We start from the raw sequence: 23403 nt of genomic DNA, 5'->3' as shown, positions 1-23403 counted from the left end.
ATTATCAAAGCATTTATCGTTTCATCCCCGTAAGGGCACGAGACAGGGGTGTCCCCTCTCGCCCCCCCAGTTTGCTCTGGCCATTGAGCCCTTGGCTTTGGTGGTTCATCAGGCGGTGGCGATTCGTGTTGGTTTGCTGGAGGGGAAAATTTCACTCAATTTGCTGATGATGCTCTGGTATATTTGGATGGCTCCGCTGAATCATTCTCTAGTCTGATGTGTGCTGTGGAAGAATTTGGAGAGGCTTCGGGTCTTCAGGTTGGTTGGGACAAATCTTTGCCATTTTCTATTGGCCCCATAGTTCCGTATGACTTTCTGACTAACACAAAATTGCAAATTTCACATCAATTTCGTTATTTAGGTATCCAAATTCACTCTGACCTTTCCACTTTTCAGTCGCTAAATGTTGCGCCCCTTGTTACGCATATGAAGGAGATTAGGCTTCATACTTAGTCTACGCTGCCTCTCAATTTGATTGGTAGGATTAATATTTTCAAAATGGTATACTTACCCAAATTTATGTACAGTATGTATTTAGGGCCTCGCCAGTTTTTCTCCCTAGAAAGCGATTTAACAAACTGGATTCGGTTTTGTACTCTTTTCTTTGAGGTGGCCAGGGCCTCGCTTCAGGCATCTAAGGCAGATGGGGCTCTGGCTTGTCCTAACCTCTGTAACTATTTTATTGCCTCCCAGCTGGCTTACGTGTACAATTGGTTCCGTGGTTCCTCTCCCACTTCCTCCACTGCTCTTCTCTCTGCCCAGTTTGGCTCTCTTGCTTCTCTTCGGGATACTCTTTATAGGTCGGTTACTTCCCGTTGCTCTCATCACTCTCCGATAGACACTAGTTGGCTGGCTTGGTGGGAGGGAAGCACGATATCTCCATCTCCCGGTGCATCCCCTCAAATTCCTTTGTGGTACAATCCGAATGTCCCTGAGCTTCTAAACCACCCTGATTCAGGGTGGTGGAGTCGTCTTGGGGTCACTCATCTTTCCCACATTTTTCTTGATGGGGGTTTTCTGTACTTTGAGAATTTAAAAACTCGTTATGGGGTGAATACTACATTTTTCTACAAATATTATATACGGCATGCTTTATGGGTTCAGTTTGGTACTTTAGCGCTTGAACTTTCCACTTTGCCCCTTGAGGGGCTGATGCTGGACCTTGATGTGATGAAGCTGGTTACTACTCTTTACGCTCGCCTCCAGGCGGCCGGGACTAACCCCTTTCAAATTGCTCTTCGTAAGTGGGAGGCGATTCCTCCCGGGCTGCCTGGGGAGAGTTGAGAGGAGGTGGAGGTCTGTTTTCAAGATCTTATTAGTACCGCTGACAGGTTTATTCAATAAAAATTCATACATCATCTTCACTACACCCAGGCCCGGCTAGCCCGTACAGGCTTTGGATCGGTGTCCTCGTGTCCCCGTTGTGGCCTTGAGGGTGCTGGTCTGTTGCACATGTTTTGGGCCTATCCGGGCCTTGCTTCATATTGGCAGGACCGCTTTGGTTTTTTTGACGAAACTTTGCATTTGCCAGTGCCACGTACTCCAGAAGTTGGCCTATTGGGTATATTGAACGATTTTGCTCCTCACACTCATTCTAGGACATTTATATTTTTGCTTCTGTTTTACGCTAGAAAACTTGTTTTGTTGAATTGGAAGGGTGATACTCTTCCCTCTATGCACCGATTTTATCGCATAGTTAATCTGATGCTGCCTCAATATAAGCTGATCTATAAAAGGAGGGGTCTGTCCCAAAAAATTTACGAAAATCTGGCAGACTTGGCTAGATATAGCGCAGTGGTCGGCAAGCCGCGGCTCGCGAGCCACATGCGGCTCTGTACAATCTTAAATGCGGCTCTTCTGTGTGCCGGGCGCCCGCTCCCCTCCCTCCTCTCGGGCGGGCGTGTGCCGGGCGGCCGCCCCCTCACCTCACCTCCCCTCCCTCCTCTCGGACGGGCGTGTGCCGGGCGGCCGCCCCCTCACCTCCCCTCCCCTCCCTCCTCTCGGACGGGCGTGTGCCGGGCGGCCACCCCCTCACCTCACCTCCCCTCGGACGGCAGCTGTCAGGATGTAGGCGGGGCAGCCAGGATGTAGGCGGGGCAGCGTGACGAACTCCTCTCCTCTCACAGTCCGCCCTGAAGACCAGAACGGCGCGGGAAACACGGCGAGAGGAACGCGCGGAGCAAAGGTAAGTGAATTGACACAGGGGGGACTTACTATATGGGGGATGAATTACTATATGGGGGACTTACTATATGGGGGATGAATTACTATATGGGGGATGAATTACTATAGGGGGGATGAATTACTATAGGGGGGATGAATTACTATATGGGAGATGAATTACTATAGGGGGGATGAATTACTATATGGGAGATGAATTACTATGGGGGATGAATTACTATGGGGGATGAATTACTATATGGGGGATGAATTACTATGTGGGGGATGAATTACTATGTGGGGGATGAATTACTATGTGGGGGATGAATTACTATGTGAGGGATGAATTACTATATGGAGGATGAATTACTATATGGGGGATGAATTACTATATGGGGGATGAATTACTATATGGGGGGATGAATTACTATGGGGGATGAATTACTATAAGGGGGATGAATTACTATAAAAACTTATTGAAACTAAAAACAGTGTACCATCCTATATATTTTCAGTTTTAAAAATGTGGCTCTCAAAATAAATTTCAATCGTGGTTTTGGCGAGATTTGGCTCAGTTGAAAAAAAAGGTTGCCCACCCCTGATATAGCGGACTCTTTCTGGATGCTCTCTTGTCACAACCTATGTCACAGGGTTCTATGGTTTGAGTGGTTGGATTTTACATTCTAATGATTTCCTCTGATTTGTAAGGGAGTTGATGGTGCGGGTGTTTGTGCTTGTTTGTGACTTTTGTATGCGTTTGTCTGCTGTTGTATGTATCGGACTGCTTACCTGTTATGTTATTATGTTGTTTTGTGATTCTCTTTTGTTATATGTATGGGGTTCTTACCTACAATAATTTGTTGTTTGTTTGTTTTTGTTTTTTTAATCCCCTTTTCGGTATCCTTATTCTTTGATTTTTGTTTTGAGTTCCTGTTATTTTTTGTCTTTTTCTTTTTTTGTTATTGTTTGTGTTTAATAAATGCAAAATAAACACTATTTAAAAAAAGAAGTATAAATACTTGTAAAAAAATAAATTTAATAATTATGTTTTTGAACGGGCAAGACCAATCAAAACACATTCCTCAGTGTTGGATGGAGACCAGAATTCTGAATCACAAACTTCCTCCTCATATCCTTCGGCGTAAATACATGCCTTTACGAAGGTAGCCTTAATGTGTATGTATAGTCCGAATGGCTTTTTTGGGTTTTTTTTCCCTGTCATTGTACCATTGGGGAAATTTCCATTCACTATCTGTCCCAGCACCACAATAGGGAAAAAAAATTGTAATATCTCCAAAAGTGAGGGAAATTCTCCTCGTAGACAGTTGTCCCTGTAACTGGTGTCCTATTTGAAGATTTCTCCCTTCTGGGGAAAGCATTGTTACATGGGAAGGAGAAGCAAGTCACATGTACTTTACACATCTAAAAGTAGTGATAAAGGAAAGGTGAGAGAGAGGCTTGACAATAAAGCAAACATGTTGTTTTGCCCTGACTGCAAAGTACTAGTTTACTTTAAGGTACAAGCTTTGGAGCCATTATCCTTACCCTTCCTTCACTACTTGGCAAGTCATTGACCAAAAGCAAGCACATGAAAATCAGCAGTTTCTTTCAAAGCAAGTCCATCATAAGGTAAATTAGTAGGCTCCTATTATTGATGTTCTTAAAATGCTATATTTCAAACGGAGGTTGATCCTCTGCCTTCAATACTTTGAGTCACTAACCCAAAAAAGTATGCAGTTCACAGCATCTCTCTTTACTTGCTATATGCTTATTTCAAGTCCATGTCTCAGGAAGCACAGAAGCCAGAAACACCAATATAGCTAGCAGTGTTCAGAGTTGCCCATACTTCTCACAAGCTTTTTCACTCTATTGTCCCATTTAACCGCCTCCCGCCCGCCATATAGTACAATGACGGGCGCAAGGCAGTTCTCTTGTTCTGGGAGGATGTCATATTCTAACCGCGTATGCACGGCTCCGGGAGCGCACAGTGCGGCGATCGGCGGTGCACTGTGTCCCTTGGACACAGCGGATCACCGATCTACGGAAAGAGCAAAAGATGTCGGCTCGGTCACGTGTTCAGCTGTGTCCAATCACAGCTGATCACATGTAAACAGGGAAATGCCGGTTATAGGCATTTCTCTCCTCACGAGCGGTCACGCTGACAGCTCGAGAGGAGAGCCGGTAATCGGCATTCCTCGGAGGGGACATGTACACTGGTCATCAGGGCACTGATGATCAGTGCGCCCTGATGATCAGTGTAGCCCCAGCAGTGCCACCTGTCAGTGCCCATCAATGCCAGCTGTCAGTGTTCATCAGTGCCACATCAGTGCCTCATCAATGCCACATATCAGTGCCTACCAGTGCACCTCAATGCCACATATCAGTGCCCATCTGAGCTGCCTTTCAGTGTCGCCTATCAGTGCCGCCTATCAGTGCCAGCCAGTGCCGCCTATCCGTGCCAGCCAGTGCCGTCTATCAGTGCCAGCCAGTGCCGCCTATCAGTGCCGCCTATCAGTGCCCGTCAGTGCCGCCTATCAGTGCCCGTCAGTGCCGCCTATCAGTGCCCGTCAGTGCCGCCTATCAGTGCCACAAAAAAACTTTTTTTTTCAAAAAACCCAGAGAGGATTAAATACCACCAAACTAAAGCTCTATTTGTCACAAAAAAATGATAAAAATTTCATATGGGTAGTGTTGCATGACCGCGCAATTGTCATTCAAAGTGCAACAGCACTGAAAGCTGGAAATTGGCCTGGGCAGGAAGGGGGTATAAGTGCCCCGTAGGCTAGTGGTTAAAGTGGTTGTAAACATGAGACATGAAATATGAACAAAGCATATTCCTCTCTAGTGTGTACTTTTCTCTATCCACAGCACTAAATGTCATTTTTGTCTTCTGCTTCATTCTGCTATCAGTATAAATCATTTCTGACAAGTTTTGCTGACACCAAGAGAAAAAAGAGGGATGTCCAGCACGCAGATTGTGATTGATAGCATCAGCTCTGCTACAGTGTGCTGTGTGAAAAGGGTGTGCCTTTACCCTCCAATCAGCTCTCCTCACAGAATTCTGCAGTGCGTAATTTTAGCTCTCCACCTCCACTCTTTTCTGAAAACTCAGACAAGCTTTATACATTCTGGACTTTGAATGGATGTAGAGAAGAGAAGACAGCAAACAGAAAGGTAAAACTTATGTAGGATTTGCTTCATCTCTGTGAGGCCAGTCACTTCACGTGGTATATGTAAGGGTATACACAACCACTAAGTTGTGGACAATAAATGGAACGTTCACTAGTACAAGTGACAGAATCCACAGAATGGTCATAGCAACTAGGCTGCTTCCACCAGTATTAAATAAACTTAGACTTTATGAATTAAAATAAATGACAAAATTACATAAAGCAATACAATGACAAAAATGCAGTTCCACTTACCATCTCATCTTCTTGGCCTTTATTGATCTTCCCTCCATTCTCCATATTCTCTGAGCTGTGCAGCCTTCCCACCTAACTTTACAATACCGGACTTAGCTGAAAGAAAAAAACAAAAAGGAGCATAGATTTAAAATGTGCAGCTTTAAAATCTAGCACCCATTCGCATATTTAATGAATGGCAAATAAGAGATACAATTTTTCTTTTACTGCTCAAAACAAATGTATTAAAAGCCTAAATTTTATGACCATAGATAGGCAGATTCCTAAGAACAGTGAGAGATATCTGCTCATCATCAGGCCTGTTATGATACTGAGCCAACATTGACAGCAGCGTACATGCAGTATTTGTAATTCTTTTAAGCTGGCCATAGGCAAGTCAGTTTTTTTTCATTCAAACAGCAGGTTGGGGGGAAAAAAAAAAAAAAAGGTGACCCGATTCCCCCATCCACACATTTAAGGTGGAAGGAGAAATCATGCAGCTGTGTTATTTTATTCTGACCAAAGGGAAATTTTCCAACAGACTGGTTGAACAGAAATCATTCAGGTAGACCGTCTTCTGTTCAACCACAGTACTGATACTTGGATCAAAATTCAGCAGATTCAGCAAGGACTGGCCAAATGCTGATCCATGTATGGCCAGCTTTACTTGTCTCCATATAATAGTGAAAGTGGTTCTAAAGCCAGAACATTTTTTACCTTAAAGCGGAACTTCACTGTATCTGAGTACTACAAACCAAAAGTGCTATTTAATTCATTTTTAATATTCAAAGCAAACTCTCCCATCCATCCATGTCTCCATGCTTATTTTGCTGACAAATCACTTAGAAATACATGCCCTAGCATTTCTGGCTGTGGCCATTTTGAGTAATTGCAGATGATTAATGTAGCATTTACTTCCTGTCCTTAATGACAATTACTGATTTCCCAGGACAGCCCTCCATGAAGCATCTGAGAGCCGTGGGAGGGAGAGCAGAAGTGGATTCCAGCTGCTTCACAGAAAGCCATACAGGGAAATTGTTTTCGTAACTGCCCCAAACCACCCAGTCCAGTGAGCCCAGTGTGAATGGGGTACATAGAAGGCATTGTTTTCTGTGTGCCCTTGCAGAGAGCTGCATTTTTCTTATGCAGAAAAACGCAGCTCTCTGTTATAGAGTGAAAGGGCCCTTCATAAGGAAATACACATTATACTCATGTATCATCTCAGGAACATTAGACTCAGCATGTTTGCAAAGAGAGCGTTTGCAGAACTCTAGTGTACCTGTTAAAACATGAAAACCCAGCCAACACATTAATAAAGAATTACAGCATTGCCAGGAAAGCTTTTGAAATGTGTAACTGGACAGAAAAGTTTAATCACTATTCATACTTATGTGATTTTGTGTTGCGCGTTGCCCAACGTGACAATGCAGGAAAATGAGAATTAACATTATTTTCTATGGGGCCTGGTCACACCTGCGCATCTCTCTTCCATGTGTCTTGGATAAAGGTACAGGTATTTTTTTGACTAAACAATGCACATTTTTGGCCATATAAACTTCAATGGGAGCACATGAAAACAAATGAAAAATGCATGAAAATGCAGACAGACACACTAGTGTGTGCCTTAGAAATCAGTCTGCAAATTATTTTCTGGTTTTAAAAGAAGTAAGCTGTTACAACATGTTCTTTACAATCTAGCTCACAGTTCTGTAGTGATGTGCTGCTATCTTCCCCCCGCTGATAACTTCCTGCCACTCTCTCTCCCAGGAAATCCCTGATTCCATCTACGGACCTCATCATCAGCGTCACATAAAAATTCACATATGTAAAAATGTCTGCCATCATATCAATGTCATGAATACATAGCAATAGTCACAATGTAAAACTAGAGCAGAGCTTAGGAAATGACAGATTGCTTGCTTAAGCCAACTTGCAGTAATCAACTATTGATGCTCAACTGAATCATTTTGCAATGCTGTCTTCACACAATCCACTGTGTTCAGACAAATATGCCCATTTAACCTTTTTTTTGCAAATATATTCTAGCTATGATTGTTTTAATTTATTGGGGGTTTAAATCTGTTTGTCATGGGCTAGCACCCTGCTCTTTGTCCCTCTTCATTAAATAGATTTGATCAAATACTGATCTGCTAGAAAACCATATCTGGTTTCCAGTTTATAGTACAGTAAGCCAGTAGTGGCAGGAATGGAGTTAAGAGGCTGATGAGTCAATGGAAGGAGCAGTGGTGCAGGAGTCATTCACAAGGAATGCAAAGACAATGTTACTGTTAAAAATAACACATGCTACTCATTTAGGCTACTCTTGCCCAAACTTGGAAAACTCCTAAAGCATCATACAGAACAAAATGAGAAACAAACACCAAGCCTCAAAGCACCCGTGAACATTGTACCAAGCAGAACAACTCACCAGGATACATAGAGCTGTTCAGAGGTGACTCACTGTTTATGGCAAACACTGAGCTTCACAGCAACAATGACATAAACCACAATGCAATTAGCACACATCAAAAAGCACTTATGAAAAAATACAAGCAGAACTAAATAGAACACACTTTCTGCAACAATGTATTTCCCACACAAGAAGCAAAGAAAATTTCTCAAGTTTTATTTCTGTCTGTGACCCAACTGGGATGAATTTTCCTCACTTCCTATCACTGTTACAAATACAAAAAAAAAAAAAAAAGTGTGGCGTGGTTGTCCCCTTATGTCGTCCCGGCCAGGCCAATCAAGCTGGCAGAAAGATCAGAAGAAGGAAAGATGTCAACAATGACGAGGCAGCTCACAGACATCACATGGCTAGAATTGAGGCAAATATAGTTCAGCTTTGTATATGGCCTAATAATTGATGTCATTGGAGACTATAGTTGGTAGCATTTCTATGGCACTGCTGTAATGAAAACTGCCATTGTTTAGGAAAAGATCTTTGTCGCCTTGACTTTAAATGTCTTCTAAACCTGGAACATAAAAATTATCATTTGAGGATTTGCAGAGCATAAACATTATAGTTTATAAAAACACTACAGACTAAGACGCCATTAAAGTTCATGTGTGTGTAAAAGCAGGTGTCCCAATGCTTTTGGCAATATAGGGTATATTTATTAAAAATTGAAATAATATATTTGTTTATAATTTATTTTAAAGAGCTCCATTACTAGAGTTGCCATATTTCATGTCCTTTATGAAATATCAAAAAAGCACTACATTTACTATACTGCCAAAAGTATTGGGACGTCTGCCTTTACACGCACATGAATTTTAATGGCTTCCCATTCTTAGTCCATAGGGATCAATATTGAGTTGGCCCACCCTTTGCAGCTATAACAGCTTCAACTCTTCTGGGAAGGCTGTCCACAAGGTTTAGGAGTGTGTCTATGGAAATGTTTGACCATTCATCCAGAAGCGCATTTGTGAGGTCAGGCACTGATGTCGAATGGGAAAGCCTGACTCAGTCTCTGCTCTAATTCAATCCAAAAGGTGTTCTATCGGGTTGAGGGCAGAACTCTGTGCAGGCCAGTCAAGTTCCTCCACCCCAAACCCGCTCATCCATGTCTTTATGGACCTTGCCTTGTTCAGTGGCACGCAGTCATATTGGAACAGGAAGGGGCCATCCCCAAACTGTTCTCACTAAATTGGGAGCATGAAATTGTCCAACATGTCTTGGTATGCTGATGTCTTAAGAGTTCCCTTCAGTGGGACTAAGGGGCCAAGCCCAACCCCTGAAAAAACAACCCCACACCATAATCCCCCCCCTCCACCAAACTTTACACTTGGCAAAATGCGGTCAGGCAAGTACCGTTCTCCTGGCAACCGCCAGACATGTCCATTGGATTGCCAGACAGCAAAGCGTGAATCGTCACTCCAGAGAACACATCTCCACTGTCCAGTGGCAGCATGCTTTACACCATTGCATCCAACACTTTGCATTGCACTTGGTGATGGAAAGCTTTTATGCAGCTGCTCAGCCATGGAAACCCATTCCATGAAGCTCTCTATGTACTGTTGTTATGCTAATCTGAAGGCCACACAAAGTTTGGAGATTTTAAGTTATTGACTTTGCAGACTGTTGGCGACTTCTGCACACTGCATGCGCTTAACCCCGCTCTGTCATTTTACATTGCCTACCACTTGGTGGCTGAGTTGCTGTTGTTCCCAGTTGTTTCCACTTTGTTATAATACCACTAACAGTTGACCATGGAACATTTAGTAGCAAGGAAATTTCATGGATGGACTTATTTCACAGGTGGCAACCTATCACGGTACCACGCTTGAATTCACTGAGCTCCTGAGAGTGACCCATTCCTTCACAAATGTTTGTAGAAGCAGTCTGCATGCTTAGGTGCTTGATTTTATACACCTGTGGCCATGGAGGTGAATGGAACACCTGAATCCAATGATTTGGAGGGGTGTCCCATTACTTTTGGCAATAACCCTCTTGTATTCAACTGTATTGTTGCTGTATTGTCTCCCTTTATATTGTAAAGCGCTGAGCAAACTGTTGGCGCTATATAAATCCTGTATAAGAATAATATAGTGTATATATTATAAACAAAACACCACCAGTTGATCCTACCAGATCCAGTGAGCTCCTTTCTCATCTTCAGCTGATGCCTCTACTGCATTGGAATCCCAAGCATTATTAACAATCCTTCCCCTCCCATCTCCAGGGTGTCAAGTGAGAGGTGTCACTTTAGGACAGGAAGTGTGTCACTGGCAGGATCAGTGAGTAAAATTAAGAGACAAAATGCTTGAAGAAGGAAAACTAATGCAGATACCACATCTAAGAATAGTTTGCTGCAATATATGTTTGTTTCCTGTTTTTAGATTTACTGTAAAGTTGACAGGTATGGAAAATGTTTTAGTCAGTTTTACTGTCTAGGATACATCCAAGGAACTCAAAGGGTGCATACAGATATGAGCCGGCAGACAAGGTCAAATCGCCAAATGGTCATTCTGGTGTATAGACAATTCTATGAGATAAACCTTTATGTTGATGTGCTGTGCAGACTTTGCTAGAAACAGCTATTCTTGCTATTCTTGCTTAAATTTTAATTAAACTCTGAAAAATGTAAAAACCGCAGGGGTTTTATGATAGAAGAGACCCTATTGATTGTTTCTGTCATAAATATTTCTCCATGCCTGTTAGTGTTAATGTACACCGAGCCAACCATGGGAAGCTCAACAGTGCCTGGCTGGAGCAGCACTGGCTGAGGCCACACTCATCCACATATTCATGCACTGGGTCGGTGAGCGGTGCTTCTTCCTTTCTCTGGCCATTCAAGCAGCTGAACAGACCAAACCCGGAAGGAGGACCAGTAGAAGATGAAATTGCCCATGAACAGCAGGAGCTCTGACAGCACAGCACTCCAGGGAATCATCTGACAGGCAAGTCTGACATATTGTGCTAAAATACTTTGCACAGTAACACATTATGGCTAATAACTCCTCGGAACCCAGTTGACAAAAAATAGAGTTTAATTCTGCTTTAACAGTAACGACTGCGCTTGAAAATCCAACCGGGACAAATGACCTGAGGTAAGGGTCGGAAAATTTTGCAGAATGCTCAGAGACATGAGGGTGTCTCCTGATCTAAAACATAGTCTGCCACAATTTGAGGATGATTTAACGTTTAAAAGACAGCTTCATCAATTCCCAGTAAGGCTGGTCATACACTATGGGTGGCTTTGTCACTTCCAATCAGACATCCTTAGACTGAAAAATCAAAGGAGTTGGATGGAAATTTTTCAGCCAAACAGCAGTTGCATCTGACACTGGCAGCTGTCAGAATACAAAAGCTGTAGCAGAAGATAGGGCCATCCGCATTGTATACCATGGATGGAGGAATCTGTTAGATTTTTGTCATTCAGCCTGCTTAAGAATTAACAACAGTAAGTATGAGCTTAAGTATATACCAAAAGCAAATAATGTAAAAGATTTAACTTACTCAGAAACAAATTCATATCAAAATTTGCTAAATAATTCCAAACTAATGGAAAACAGATGGTGCACCACATTACTAGTAATTTCTGTTTTCAGCTGCCTAAGATTGGCCATACACACTGTTCCAGTGACTGTAAGAATACCCGCAAAGCAGCTACATCTGATTAGCCTGTTTGGCCAACAATTTTCCACCCGATTCCTTTGATTTTTCAATTGGAGGATATCAGTAGGTCGGATGCTAATAGGGCTAACCCCCCCCCCCCCCTACCCATAGCAAATTGAGGCTGGTTCATCAAGAACTGGACAACACTTTATCAGCTTTAGACAAGTATAGCTTTGCAAGATTTTACTGAACCAAAAGTACTAATTCCACTAAAGTAGAAGCTTCAGTGAAAGGTAAAATGCTCTTTGTTGTGATGAAATTATCATTTGACAATGAAAGAAAACAATTTAATAACAGACTTAAAGCAACCTAAGTATTCCAAGACATTAAACAATAAATCTAATTTTAGCAATAAACACAAAATAGTCCAAACGGTATTGTCCTTGTGCCCCTGAAATAACTTGCTCATGTTAGAGGTGTTGAATATTTTATAAGGCTGCTCCAACCCCTGCAGGAATTCTATACAAGTACGTCATTATGAAAAGACAGGCTCACCACTGTCTGCTAGCATCCCACTTCATACCGGCATTTCTCATAGCTAGATAAGAATTAAACCGACTGGCACAATGTCACTTGTCCAACTAGCGTTTGAGAAGAAGCTGCATAATAGTTTCTGCTTACTGTCTCTGTACAGCAGTCAGGATTCCTCAGTTCTTAAAACAAACATTTTTGCTGCAACTTGTAAATATATTTTGCTGCCAAAAGGCTTTTTCTGACACAGAAAATGAGCATAATTACAGTGGAGTAAAACACAGCTTGTAGAACAATCTATTTAGATTTTAAAAATGCTCACAGACTTACAGTCTGAATAATAACGCTGTGGAAAGTAGTCTCTCCCTCCCCACAAGAACCCACAAAGAATAGACAATTTCCAATTATGCAGACATTTGGTGTATCGGACCTCCTATAACTGCACATTACTTAACCTCTGCAAAATCTAGTCATCACTAGCCACACTCAGATTGGTGTTATCTGGAAAGTAAATCTTACAAAATGATTCAACTATTCAATGTAAAATCTTGCCAAGTTTTGCCTAAAATCATAAAATAATATTTTCCAAAGCAAGTTACCTTTTTCCAGCTGCACTCTATCAACAGCCCAGTTCAATTCCTGCTGTTATCAATGGTCAAGTGAGGCAGTGCTTAATAACTCCAAGCATATCAGCAAGGGAAGTCCTGCCACTCAACTATTTTGTCTAAAATCTAAAAAAAGGTCTCTGAGGACCTTTCAGACTCCGCTATCAAAAGATTACAATATCAAAGAAATTTGGCACTGTTTGTTTATTTGAAACAATTGCAAACTCTAACCGGACCCTCGTAGAGGATATGCCTTCAGCGCCCAGACAAGTGCTATGGCTCATTCTATTCAACCCTACATACAGCTTGTGGAGCCCTCGGACAGAGTTCCATGTGCATGCATGAGCCCTGATGTTATCTACGAGGCTAAAACACTATAGGATATTATGCTGCTGACCAAACCCTTCCTTCCATTTACAATGACCAGATCTACACTGGGTACTTCTGAACTAGGGATAAGAAAGAACAAAAAGGAGACAGAAAGAAAAAAAAGAAAAAAACACTACACACAGCATCCAGGGTGGGCCTAAAATGTCAGCAATATGGGAAAATATATGACTATTACCAGAAGTCTTGTTTGTACTACATGGTCCTCAGTAATAGACATAGCTATGAATTGTAGACACGTGCAAATATTCTGCACCCTCATTTCAACCACAAAAAGTGATCTAATCAGCATGCCGACTGATCGAGGTTCTTCAGGGAAATGTTCTCAACAGAGCGGCAGCCAAGAATAGTATATACTGCAAGTTAGAGCGAAACTAGAAAACAAATGAGATTTCTTTTCTTACTATAAAATCTTATTCTCGAATTCCATTGAGGGACACTGGATTGTTAAGAAGTTAACAGTCAGGTTATATTGCCATCTACAGAAAGTTGGGACAAAAAGGGTTAAGCCACCCCTTATACAATCCCATTTCCATCCGTAATGATGGAGTTTTGAGAGCAAGCAGAAGAATCAATAACACAGAGGAACAGGACCCGCGTCCCTTAAAAAGACTTTGAGAAAATTATTTTTTGGAAAGTACAAAATCTTAGTTTCTTTATCATCCACTGAGGGAAGAAGAAAAGTTAGGAATTCTTTAAAGTGCATGTTACTTCAACTATTCATATTCCGGATATTTGCCTGTTGTACCTTAAAAATTATCCTATTCTTTATATTTCTTCCTTTGTGTGAAATACCTGGAGATCCTGCCAGTCCCCTATACTTTTCTATATCAAACTAACCACACTAGGGATGAGAGCACATCCATCCCAGTGTGTTCGGTTTTCTGGATGTGCTGGGAGAACGGTCTGCCTGTCCTCCAATGGCCAAGTCTTGGCCTGGTGCTCCAGACCAACACAGAGAAATACCACTAAAAAGGGAGAAAAATTACATTAAAATAATTTCAGGGTTTTTTTTATGCCCTTTTGTAGTAAATCCAGCAGAGAAACAAATTATACATAGCTCTCTTTGTTTTGGTACTGGGAAGTGGTTTACATTTAACCCTTGACGTAACTGGCCTCAGGCGATATAGAGATGAAGCCACTCCTACCAACAAACTGTACCTGATTATCTGCAGTCTTCTCTACACACATTCAAAGTTCAGAATTTTTAAAGTGAAACTATTTTTTTTTTTTTTAAATAACACACACATCATAATAAAACTACTCTGTGCAATGGTTTTGCAAAGAGCAGCCCAGAACCTTCTCTTCCTGGGTTCCTCACCAATGCTTCTGGCCCCTCCTTCCGCTGACTGCCCCATAGAAAGCTGCTTGCTATGGGGGCACTTGTAAATGCTTGCTCCCGAGTCCCGCTCTGTGTGTCCATAGACATACAGAGTGTGGTTCACCCCTGCCCCCTCTTCACTAGCTGTGATTGACAGCAGCAGGAGCCAATGGCTCCCGCAGGTGACTGTGAGCCAATGGGAGAGACCCTGCTCATGTGTACATCGCTGGATCGAGATCGGGTTCAAGTATAAGGGGGGGGGGGCTGAGCGCTGAAGGTTTTTTACCTTCATACACAATGTATGAAGGTAAAAAACCTTCTGCTTTTAGAATTACTTTAAGTCCTCATGCACACTGGACATTTTTACAGCTGCTGTTTTTGGAGTTTTTCTTCTACACCCAGCAAACTCCCCAGCATTTTATCCTATGTGTGCATGCACACAGACTGTAATCAGCGTTTTTTGGCAGGGGTGTTTTTTGGCTGGGGGAAAAAAAGAAAAAACACACCTACTGAAAAGCTCAGCATGCATGCAGATCACTTCTGTGCCTTAAAACAAAATTGTTGTCCTTTAATACCTTAATACTTAGTGCAGAAGATGGTTTGGACGACCTTGTTCCAAACACACAGTGCTATGTTCCAGCAGCATTATGGGGATTTGCCATTCCATTCCTGGAACAAATTTGTGTTGGGCTGAATGCTGCTCAGGTATTCACAGGAAGCCTTGTATTTTATCAATGAATGCAATGCTTCTACTGACTGGCTTAGTTAGAGCTTGTGATGTCATATATCTGCCTCTCCACCTCAGCCAATCAGAAGAAGCCTTGTATTCATTCATAAAAATTGGGGGAGTATGTATTAGTGAAGGAAATAGTTTGTTTGGACTAGCTTGGGCCAAACTAAAGTTAAAGTGGGAGGTCCACTCAAAATATTAAATAAATGAATAAAAGTCAGCAGCTACAAAAACTGTAGGGGAGGGAGAACAACTTCCGTTTCCAATCGCCTAGGCATACCCCCGCCCCCAAACGTGCTAATCCTTAACAGGGAGGGAGGGCCAAAGCCTTAAAGCAGAACTTCCCCTTTTAGGTGGAGCTCTGGTTTAAATGAAAACTGGAGTTAAGCTTCTAAACAAAACAAATTACCGTTAAAAGCTTAGACATTTTCAGAATGTAGATCATAAATGTTTAAGGTCTATATGAAACACCTCCCTTAAAAAAAAGCATGTTCTTCTAGATTAGGGGTCTCCAAACTGCAGCCCGCGGGCCGAATGCAGCCCTTTGCTTGCTTGTATCCAACCCTCGGGGCACCCCAGTGATATGAGGTACTATCCCTTCAACTGTCACCAAAGACAGAGCACTATTCCCCCCACTAACACCAACAATGGGGCACTATTCTTCCCACTGACAGCAACGATGGGGCACTATTCCATTCACTGACACCAATGATGGGGCACTATTCCTCCCACGGACACCAACAATGGGGCACCATTCACCCCAGTGATACCAATGATGGGACACTATTCCTCCCTCTGACACCAATTATGTAATTTTTTTTACCCCCATTTAGTAAACCAAGCCCATGGCATTTGCTTTGCTTGTTTTTATCTGGCCCTTGAGGCACTTCACTGACGCCAGCAATGGGGCACTATTCCTCCCACTGACATCAATTATGGGGTACTATTCCTTCCACTGACACCAGTTATGGGACACTATTCTTCCCACTAATACCAATGATCGGGCAATAGTCCTTACACTGATACCAACAATGGGGCACTATTCTTCCCACTGACACCAATGATGGGGCACTATTTCTCCCACTGACACCATTATGTAACATTTTTTTACCCCCATTTAGTAAACCAAGCACATGGTATTTTCTACTCCCACTGGCCACAGTCCAGCCCCCCTCAAGATTGAAAGGCAGTAAACTTGCCCTTTGTTTCAAAAGTTTGGAGACCCCTGTTCTAGATGTTAAAGTAACTGTAAAGTTTATTTATTTTAAAGAATTGCACAAAGCAACATTGATCCTGCCTTTCTGGGGTCCCCCGTAAGAGCTCCTGGTACCTCCTCTTTTTGGTGTGCCTCCATAGGAAGCCTATTAGGGCACACCTGCGGGGGCAATCCCAAACTGTGCTGCCACACAGACTGCCATAAACTGTCCACATACACAGACTGCCCACCCTCACTCCTCCTTCACAGGATTTCACGGACATGTAGTGGGAGTCAATAGCTCCTGCTGCCTAAGCAAAGTCTATGAAAGCGGGGAGGACTGCTAAAGATGGGCACATTGTTGGATTGAGAGCGGGCTCAGGTAAGTGTAGGGGTGGGAGCGAGGGGCGATATTATTAACCTTAACATGTTTTACCTTAATGCAAGGAATGCATTAAAAAGTAGAACTATAGGCAAAACTTTTTTTTTTCCCCATTTTGGATGGAGCAAGGGAGAGTTATAACTCGTCAAATTTTTTCTCGCCATCTGTGTCCTGTTGCGGACATTTCCCTTCACTTCCTGTCCCATAGTCAAACAGGAAGTGGTAGGAAATCCCTGCAAATTAAGGGAATTCCTTGGGGACCCCCAGTTCACATTGGAAGATTCCCTGTGACGGGAGTGACTTTGGGGGGTGGGGGGACCCGTCTCAGCTCCCCATATTCCTATTAAGTGTAAGTCACCCTGTGGCTCTTAGGGGTACAGGGTGGAATGTCCTGATATTGTGCAGACATGTATAGGTGGGGGTTGGTCATCGTTTACTGCCATGTGGTGCATCCCATTGTTCTATTGTGTGTCTTGCTTGGGAGCAAACTATTATGGGATGTATGTGTCTATGTGTATTGGCTTGGTGGGGGGTGTTTCCAGCAGCCCCCTGATGGGGTTGACTGCTGATGTGTCTCTAGTTGCTAGATTTGGTTTGTCCTGCCCTGTGTCCATATGCAGGGAGGTGGGTTGTTCCCTTGAATGTGTATATATCTTGTATCTACGTTAAAATAAAGCAGTCTATCTCTTGGAATCTTTCCAAGTCTGCTGCTGTCTCGTCTTGTATGGCCAGCGGTGGTGTCCATGGATCTGTGTTCGGACAGGGAACCAGGAGTCTAACAGAAATACCCTAGTGCAGTTGGGGTCCGGTTCAGTTACATTCCCCCTCTATTACTTTTCTGGGGACAACCCAAAATTTGGGATTACAATGATAATGCTCTCAGATTGTAAGCTCTAACGAGCAAGGCCATCTGTATCTTCTTGCACCAAATTGTACTGTAACTGTAATGTCTACCTTAATTTTGCAAAGCGCTGCACAAACTGTTGGCGCTATATAAATCCTGTATAATAATAATGGTTAACAGGACTAATAGAAAGGTTAAATCTCACCAACGGAGGCACAGCCAGCAATAAAAACTGACAGGTGTTCTAATCCATCTCCACTCTATCGAAAACTAAAATAAAAAAAAAGTTTTGCCTTTAGTTATACTTTAAGGTAAAAAAATGTTTAGACTTGAGAACCACATTAACTTGGACAATAAAATCAAGGTACAAGAAAGATCTTATTGATGAAATCACAAATGAATGTATTAACTCAATCCCGCCAACAATAGAAATGACATAATAAAGAGCATGAATTCATGGAAAATGCACACAAAGCCCATACTCCGTGTTCACTTTATCACTTCCCATCTGAGGACTTGTGTTTTGAGGCAGCCTTTTGTTTGGTATTTAGACTTTAGGAAGACTATTGTGTGCGAGGAGACCTAGCCACAAATATATTTACATTACATGAGTGGTGAATACTACTACTACAGAAAGAAGGAAGAATAAGCTATAATAGTATCTATAACACTCCATGTGACGTCCTACATAAAGAAATTTAACAAGTAAGCTGCCTGATACACACATTTTGAATGCTCAGTAAGCCTCAAACCATTACAAATACACCCAACATGATGTCTACATTATAGGTTACATGGGGACTAATTTCAAAATCCAGTAAACACATATGCCAAAAACTGAAACTGGCAACGAAGTATTCTTTTAACGTCAACCATTTTTTTTCTTAAGTTTTTTTTAAATAAAACTTGTGAAAAGGAATTTCTTTCAGTTTGTATTGTGGCTTGTGATCCACCTGAAGAATGTACTGTATCTTCTCACATTCTAAGATATGAGGGAAACAGATCGATCATGGGAAAGGTACATGCAGACTACTGTACTGTACAGACTACTTAATTTTTTTGTATCACTATAAAATCCTTTTTTGGAGACTAGTGAGAGACACAGGACCTCTTCCACCTTCTGGTTATACTGCTGCCTACAGGAGAGTTCGGCAGACTGAAATCAAACAAAACCAGGCTCAGATCTCACAAGAGTTACAGGGGAATTAATGGATAGTTATATGGGGGACTCCCTATACAAAGGTCTTAAGCAAGGAGTGAGAGACCAAAGGTCTCAAACAAAATAGCAAGTGCAGAAATCTAGCCTTTAAAGCAGTATTAACCACTTGAGCTCCGAAGCTTTTACCCTCTTCATGACCAGGCCATTTTTTGCTATTAGGTAGTGCGCTACGTTAACTGGCAATTATGTTGTCATGCAACATCATACGCAAATTAAATTAAATTTTTCATATCTTTCACACAAATAGAGCTTTCTTTTGGTGGTATTTGATCACCGCTGTTTTTTTTAGCTTATTATATAAACGACAAAAGATCAAAAATTCTGGGGGGGGGAAAAAAAAAAAAAAAAACACAATAAAATTTTTACTTTCTGCTATAAAACATTCAATTACAAAATCTAATTTCTTCATAAATTTAGGGCAAAATGAACTCTGCTATATGTCTTTGTTAAAAAAAAATGAATCTCATTAACTTTATATTGATTAGTTTGCATGAAAGTTATAGCGTCTACAAAAAATGGGTATATATACTAGAATATTTATTTTATACTAGTAATCAGCAACTTCTAGTGGGACTGTGATATTGTGGTGAGCAATCTGACACTAGAAGTTATAGGATAGGAGAGACAGATCAACATGTACTATTCCCACAGAGCCACCAGAGCAGCTACTGCTTTCACTGGAAGATCCGTATACCTGGAGAAAGACCTGTACAGTTTGTTTTTGAAACAGGAGGCCAGGAGGTCCACATTTGGAATCTCTCTCCAGGGATACAGGTCCTGGAACACCTGCAGGTGTTTATTCTGACAGGGGGAAAGTCTCCTCATGGTCAGAAGAGAACAAGGTAGTCAAATTGCAGGAATTAGTAAACCCATTGTATCATTTATTTGAAAACAAATATTCACGCTTACATACAGGTAAGTGAGGTGCTGCTTGGACGTGGAGGGAACAACTGTGTGTGTAAAGATGGAATGCACAGTATGAAGAGCGGCAGCAGCTGTCAAACACTGTGAACCAGACCCCTTGTGTGGAGTTGGAACAGCAGCAGCGTCAACAGCCGTCCTCTGCAAACCAGGCAGACACTGGAGAGTGAGAAGGGGGAGTGTAAAATGCATTTCAGAGACCCTGGCACTTTTGTCAAAGTACCACTGTCAAAATACAATCACTTAGCAAGAGGGTATCCCCTATCCACATCGAGTATGTGAATTGGGGGGGGGCGCTGGCTGAAAAAAAAAAAAAATGAATAAAAAATTGTGCATAGGCAGCTTAAGTCACTGGGAGCCATTCGTTCCAAAAGACTGGCAATACAAAGGTAAGAAAGGCAAAGTTTCTTGTTTTCTCCAAAGAAAAAAAATATATATTGGGGTTAGCCTTTAACAGCTGCCACAGATCTAATATCCCACTCTATCCAGATCTGAGATTTGCAGACTGTACTGAGAAGCTAAGGCAATCCATAGAGGAGTCCTTTTTTTTTTTATTAAAAAAAAAACAAAAAAAAAAAAACTGATTTGTTTCCCCCATCCACACACTCAATGAGATTGGGGAAATCCTTTCGAACAGCAGCAGCTCACCCCCCTGCTCAGTTTTCCTCTGTCAGCATGTTCCACGTCAGAACATGTGTATGCACAACATCCAACTGTCTCCTAGTGCTGCATCTTTCCCTATCCCAGTCTGCGTGCTGCTGTACAGGGGAAATGACTTGGTGAATGCCAAGTCAAATTTTTGTAGGTATAGTTACATTTAAAAAACTATTTTGTGAATATATAAGCAGCATAAATGTGGGTTTTTATATATTGCATGCCTATAGATCAACTATAAAAACATAACATGTTGGGTCTCATCCATTTGTTTTCCCCAAAATGTTTGTGTAATGGACAAAAAAGGTTTTTTAAAAACATTATAGACCAGGGTTTCTCAACCAGGGTTCCATAGAACCCTGGGGTTCCTCCAGGGGTTTCTAGGGGTTCCTTGAGTAATAAACAATTTCTGTTTATCAGATAAGTTCCCCACAAACACCATTGATCTTTTTAGCTATCTGTAAGGGAGTAATTCATCTCAATGAGCACAACTGTAAGGAGCATTCTTCCCACTGACCACCACAGTAATGTATCATGAGTTACAGATAAAGTAATTATTAGTAGGGGTGTCCTGAGACCAGAAAGTTATTTCAAGGGTTCCTTTGAGTTGAAAAGGTTGAGAAAGACTGTTATAGACTATTCTAATTTTTTTTACCAAATATATTATATAACCTGTGAGAATAGAGAGTATTGTTATAGGTATACTTGGGATTTTACTAGTTACCTGTTTTTTGTTTTTTTTAACTGAATACATGTGCTAGACACCCAGGCATATTGTAAATGTAAATTTATAACAGAATGTAAGCTAGAACAATAGTGCCTAAATTTAACCACTTGCCTACAGGGCACTTATACCCCTTTCCTGCCCAGGCCAGTTTTCAGCGCTGTTGCACTTTGAATGACAATTGCGCGGTCATGCAACACTGTACCCATATGAAATTTTTATAATTTTTTTGAGACAGAGCTTTCTTTTGGTGGTATTTAAACACCTCTGGGTTTTTTATTTTTTGCTAAACAAACCAAAAGCAACTGAAAATTTAACCACTTCCCGTCCGGCCGCTGTTTATAAACGGCAGGACGGGACATCTACAGGAGCGGGTTGCCGTCTCTAAACGGCACCTTGTGTCTGAGGCTCGTGCGCGGCTCCTAGAGCGCGCACCCGCGAGCCCGATGATCGCCGAGTCCGACGGACTCGGTAGATTACGTGACATGGTATGGGACCAATGAAATCGGTCCCATACCATGTGATCAGCTGTGTCCAATAAGGACACAGCATAAGTGTAAACAAAAGCCGCATGGTGCGGCTTCCGCCTCCTTCTCCTCACACGGAGTTGTCTGTGAGAGGAGAAACAGCCAAGAAGAGGTAGTAGACACCTGATCGCCCCTAAAGTGTCCCTGATCGCCCCTAAAGTGGCCCTGATCACCCCAATAAGTGGCCCTGATTGCCCCAACAAGTGGCTTTGCCCATAAGTGGCCCTGATTGCCCCCACAAGTGGCCCTGATTGCCCCCACAAGTGGCCCTGATTGCCCCCACAAGTGGCCCTGATTGCCCCCACAAGTGGCCCTGATTGCCCCCACAAGTGGCCCTGATTGCCCCCACAAGTGGCCCTGATTGCCCCCACAAGTGGCTTTGCCCATAAGTGGCCCTGATTGCCCCCACAAGTGGCTTTGCCCATAAGTGGCCCTGATTGCCCCCACAAGTGTCCCTGATTGCCCCAAGTGGCCCTGATTGCCCACAAGTGGCCCTGATTGCCCACAAGTGGCCCTGATTGCCCACAAGTGGCCCTGATTGCCCACAAGTGGCCCTGATTGCCCACAAGTGGCCCTGATTGCCCACAAGTGGCCCTGATTGCCCACAAGTGGCCCTGATCGCCCACAAGTGGCCCTGATCGCCCAACAAGTGGCCCAGCAGTGTCCCTGATGTCAGTGTCCCTGATCGCCACATAGTGGCCCAGCAGTGTTCCTGATCTCCACAGTGTCCCTGATCGTCACAGTGTTCCTGATCGCCACACAAGTGGCCAAGCAGTGTCCCTGATCGCCGCAGTGGCCAAGCAGTGTCCCTGATTGTCACACAAGTGGCCCAGCAGTATCGCCGCAGTGGCCAAGCAGTGTCCCTGATTGCCACACAAGTGGCCCAGAAGTGTCCCTGATTGCTGCAGTGGCCCAGCAGTGTCCCTGATCACCACAGTGTCCCTGATTGCCACACAAGTGGTCCAGCAGTGTCCCTGATCGCCGCAGTGGCCCAGCAGTGTCCCTGATCACCGCAGTGTCCCTGATTGCCGCACAAGTGGTCCAGCAGTGTTCCTGATCGCCACAGTGTCCCTGATTGCCGCACAAGTGGTCCAGCAGTGTCCCTGATTGCCGCAGTGTCCCTGATTGCCGCAGTGGCCCAGCAGTGTCCCTGATCGCCACACAAGTGGCCCAGCAGTGTCCCTGATTGCCGCACAAGTAACCCAGCATTGTCCCTGATTGCCGCACAAGTGGTCCAGCAGTGTCCCTGATCACCGCAGTGGCCCAGCAGTGTCCCTGATCACCGCAGTGTCCCTGATTGCCGCACAAGTGGTCCAGCAGTGTCCCTGATCGCCGCAGTGGCCCTGATTGCCGCAGTGGCCCAGCAGTGTCCCTGACCACCACACAAGTGGCCCAGCAGTGTCCCTAATCACCGCATTGGCCCAGTAGTGTTCCTGATCACCACACAAGTGGCCCAGCAGTGTCCCTGATCACCGCATTGGCCCAGCAGTGTTCCTGATCACCACACAATTGGCCCAGCAGTGTCCCTGATCCCCACATTGGCCCAGCAGTGTTCCTGATCACCACACAAGTGGCCCAGCAGTGTCCCTGATCGCCGGACAAGTGGTCCAGCAGTGCCCCTGATCACCGAAGTGTCCCTGATCACCGCAGTAGTCCAGCAGTGTTTCTGATTGCCACACAAGTGGCCCAGCAGTGTCCTGATCATCGCAGTGGCCCAGCAGTGGCCCTGATCGCCGCA

General features: G+C 43.2%; 1 protein-coding gene and 1 long non-coding RNA gene across 2 annotated transcripts in view; one reads left to right on the top strand and one right to left on the bottom strand.

Moving 5' to 3' along the window:
• The window catches only part of ATP13A3 (ATPase 13A3), a 215695-nt gene that overhangs the window by 151843 nt on the left and 40449 nt on the right, over window positions 1-23403 (bottom strand). Inside the window, exon 2 of the mRNA XM_089675655.1 lies at window positions 5586-5681. Coding sequence (XP_089531781.1) covers window positions 5586-5630 — 45 coding nt within the window. The 5' untranslated portion in view covers window positions 5631-5681. The remainder of the gene's footprint in view (window positions 1-5585; window positions 5682-23403) is intronic.
• Window positions 1-23403, top strand: part of LOC149463396 (uncharacterized) — a 352919-nt gene that overhangs the window by 314789 nt on the left and 14727 nt on the right. The window lies entirely within an intron of this gene.

Source organism: Staurois parvus, unplaced genomic scaffold, assembly GCF_062004578.1.
Source record: "Staurois parvus isolate SC_StPar_1 unplaced genomic scaffold, SC_StPar_1.0 ptg000155l, whole genome shotgun sequence".
Lineage (NCBI taxonomy): Eukaryota > Metazoa > Chordata > Amphibia > Anura > Ranidae > Staurois > Staurois parvus.
This window is presented reverse-complemented; position numbering and strand designations above follow the sequence as displayed.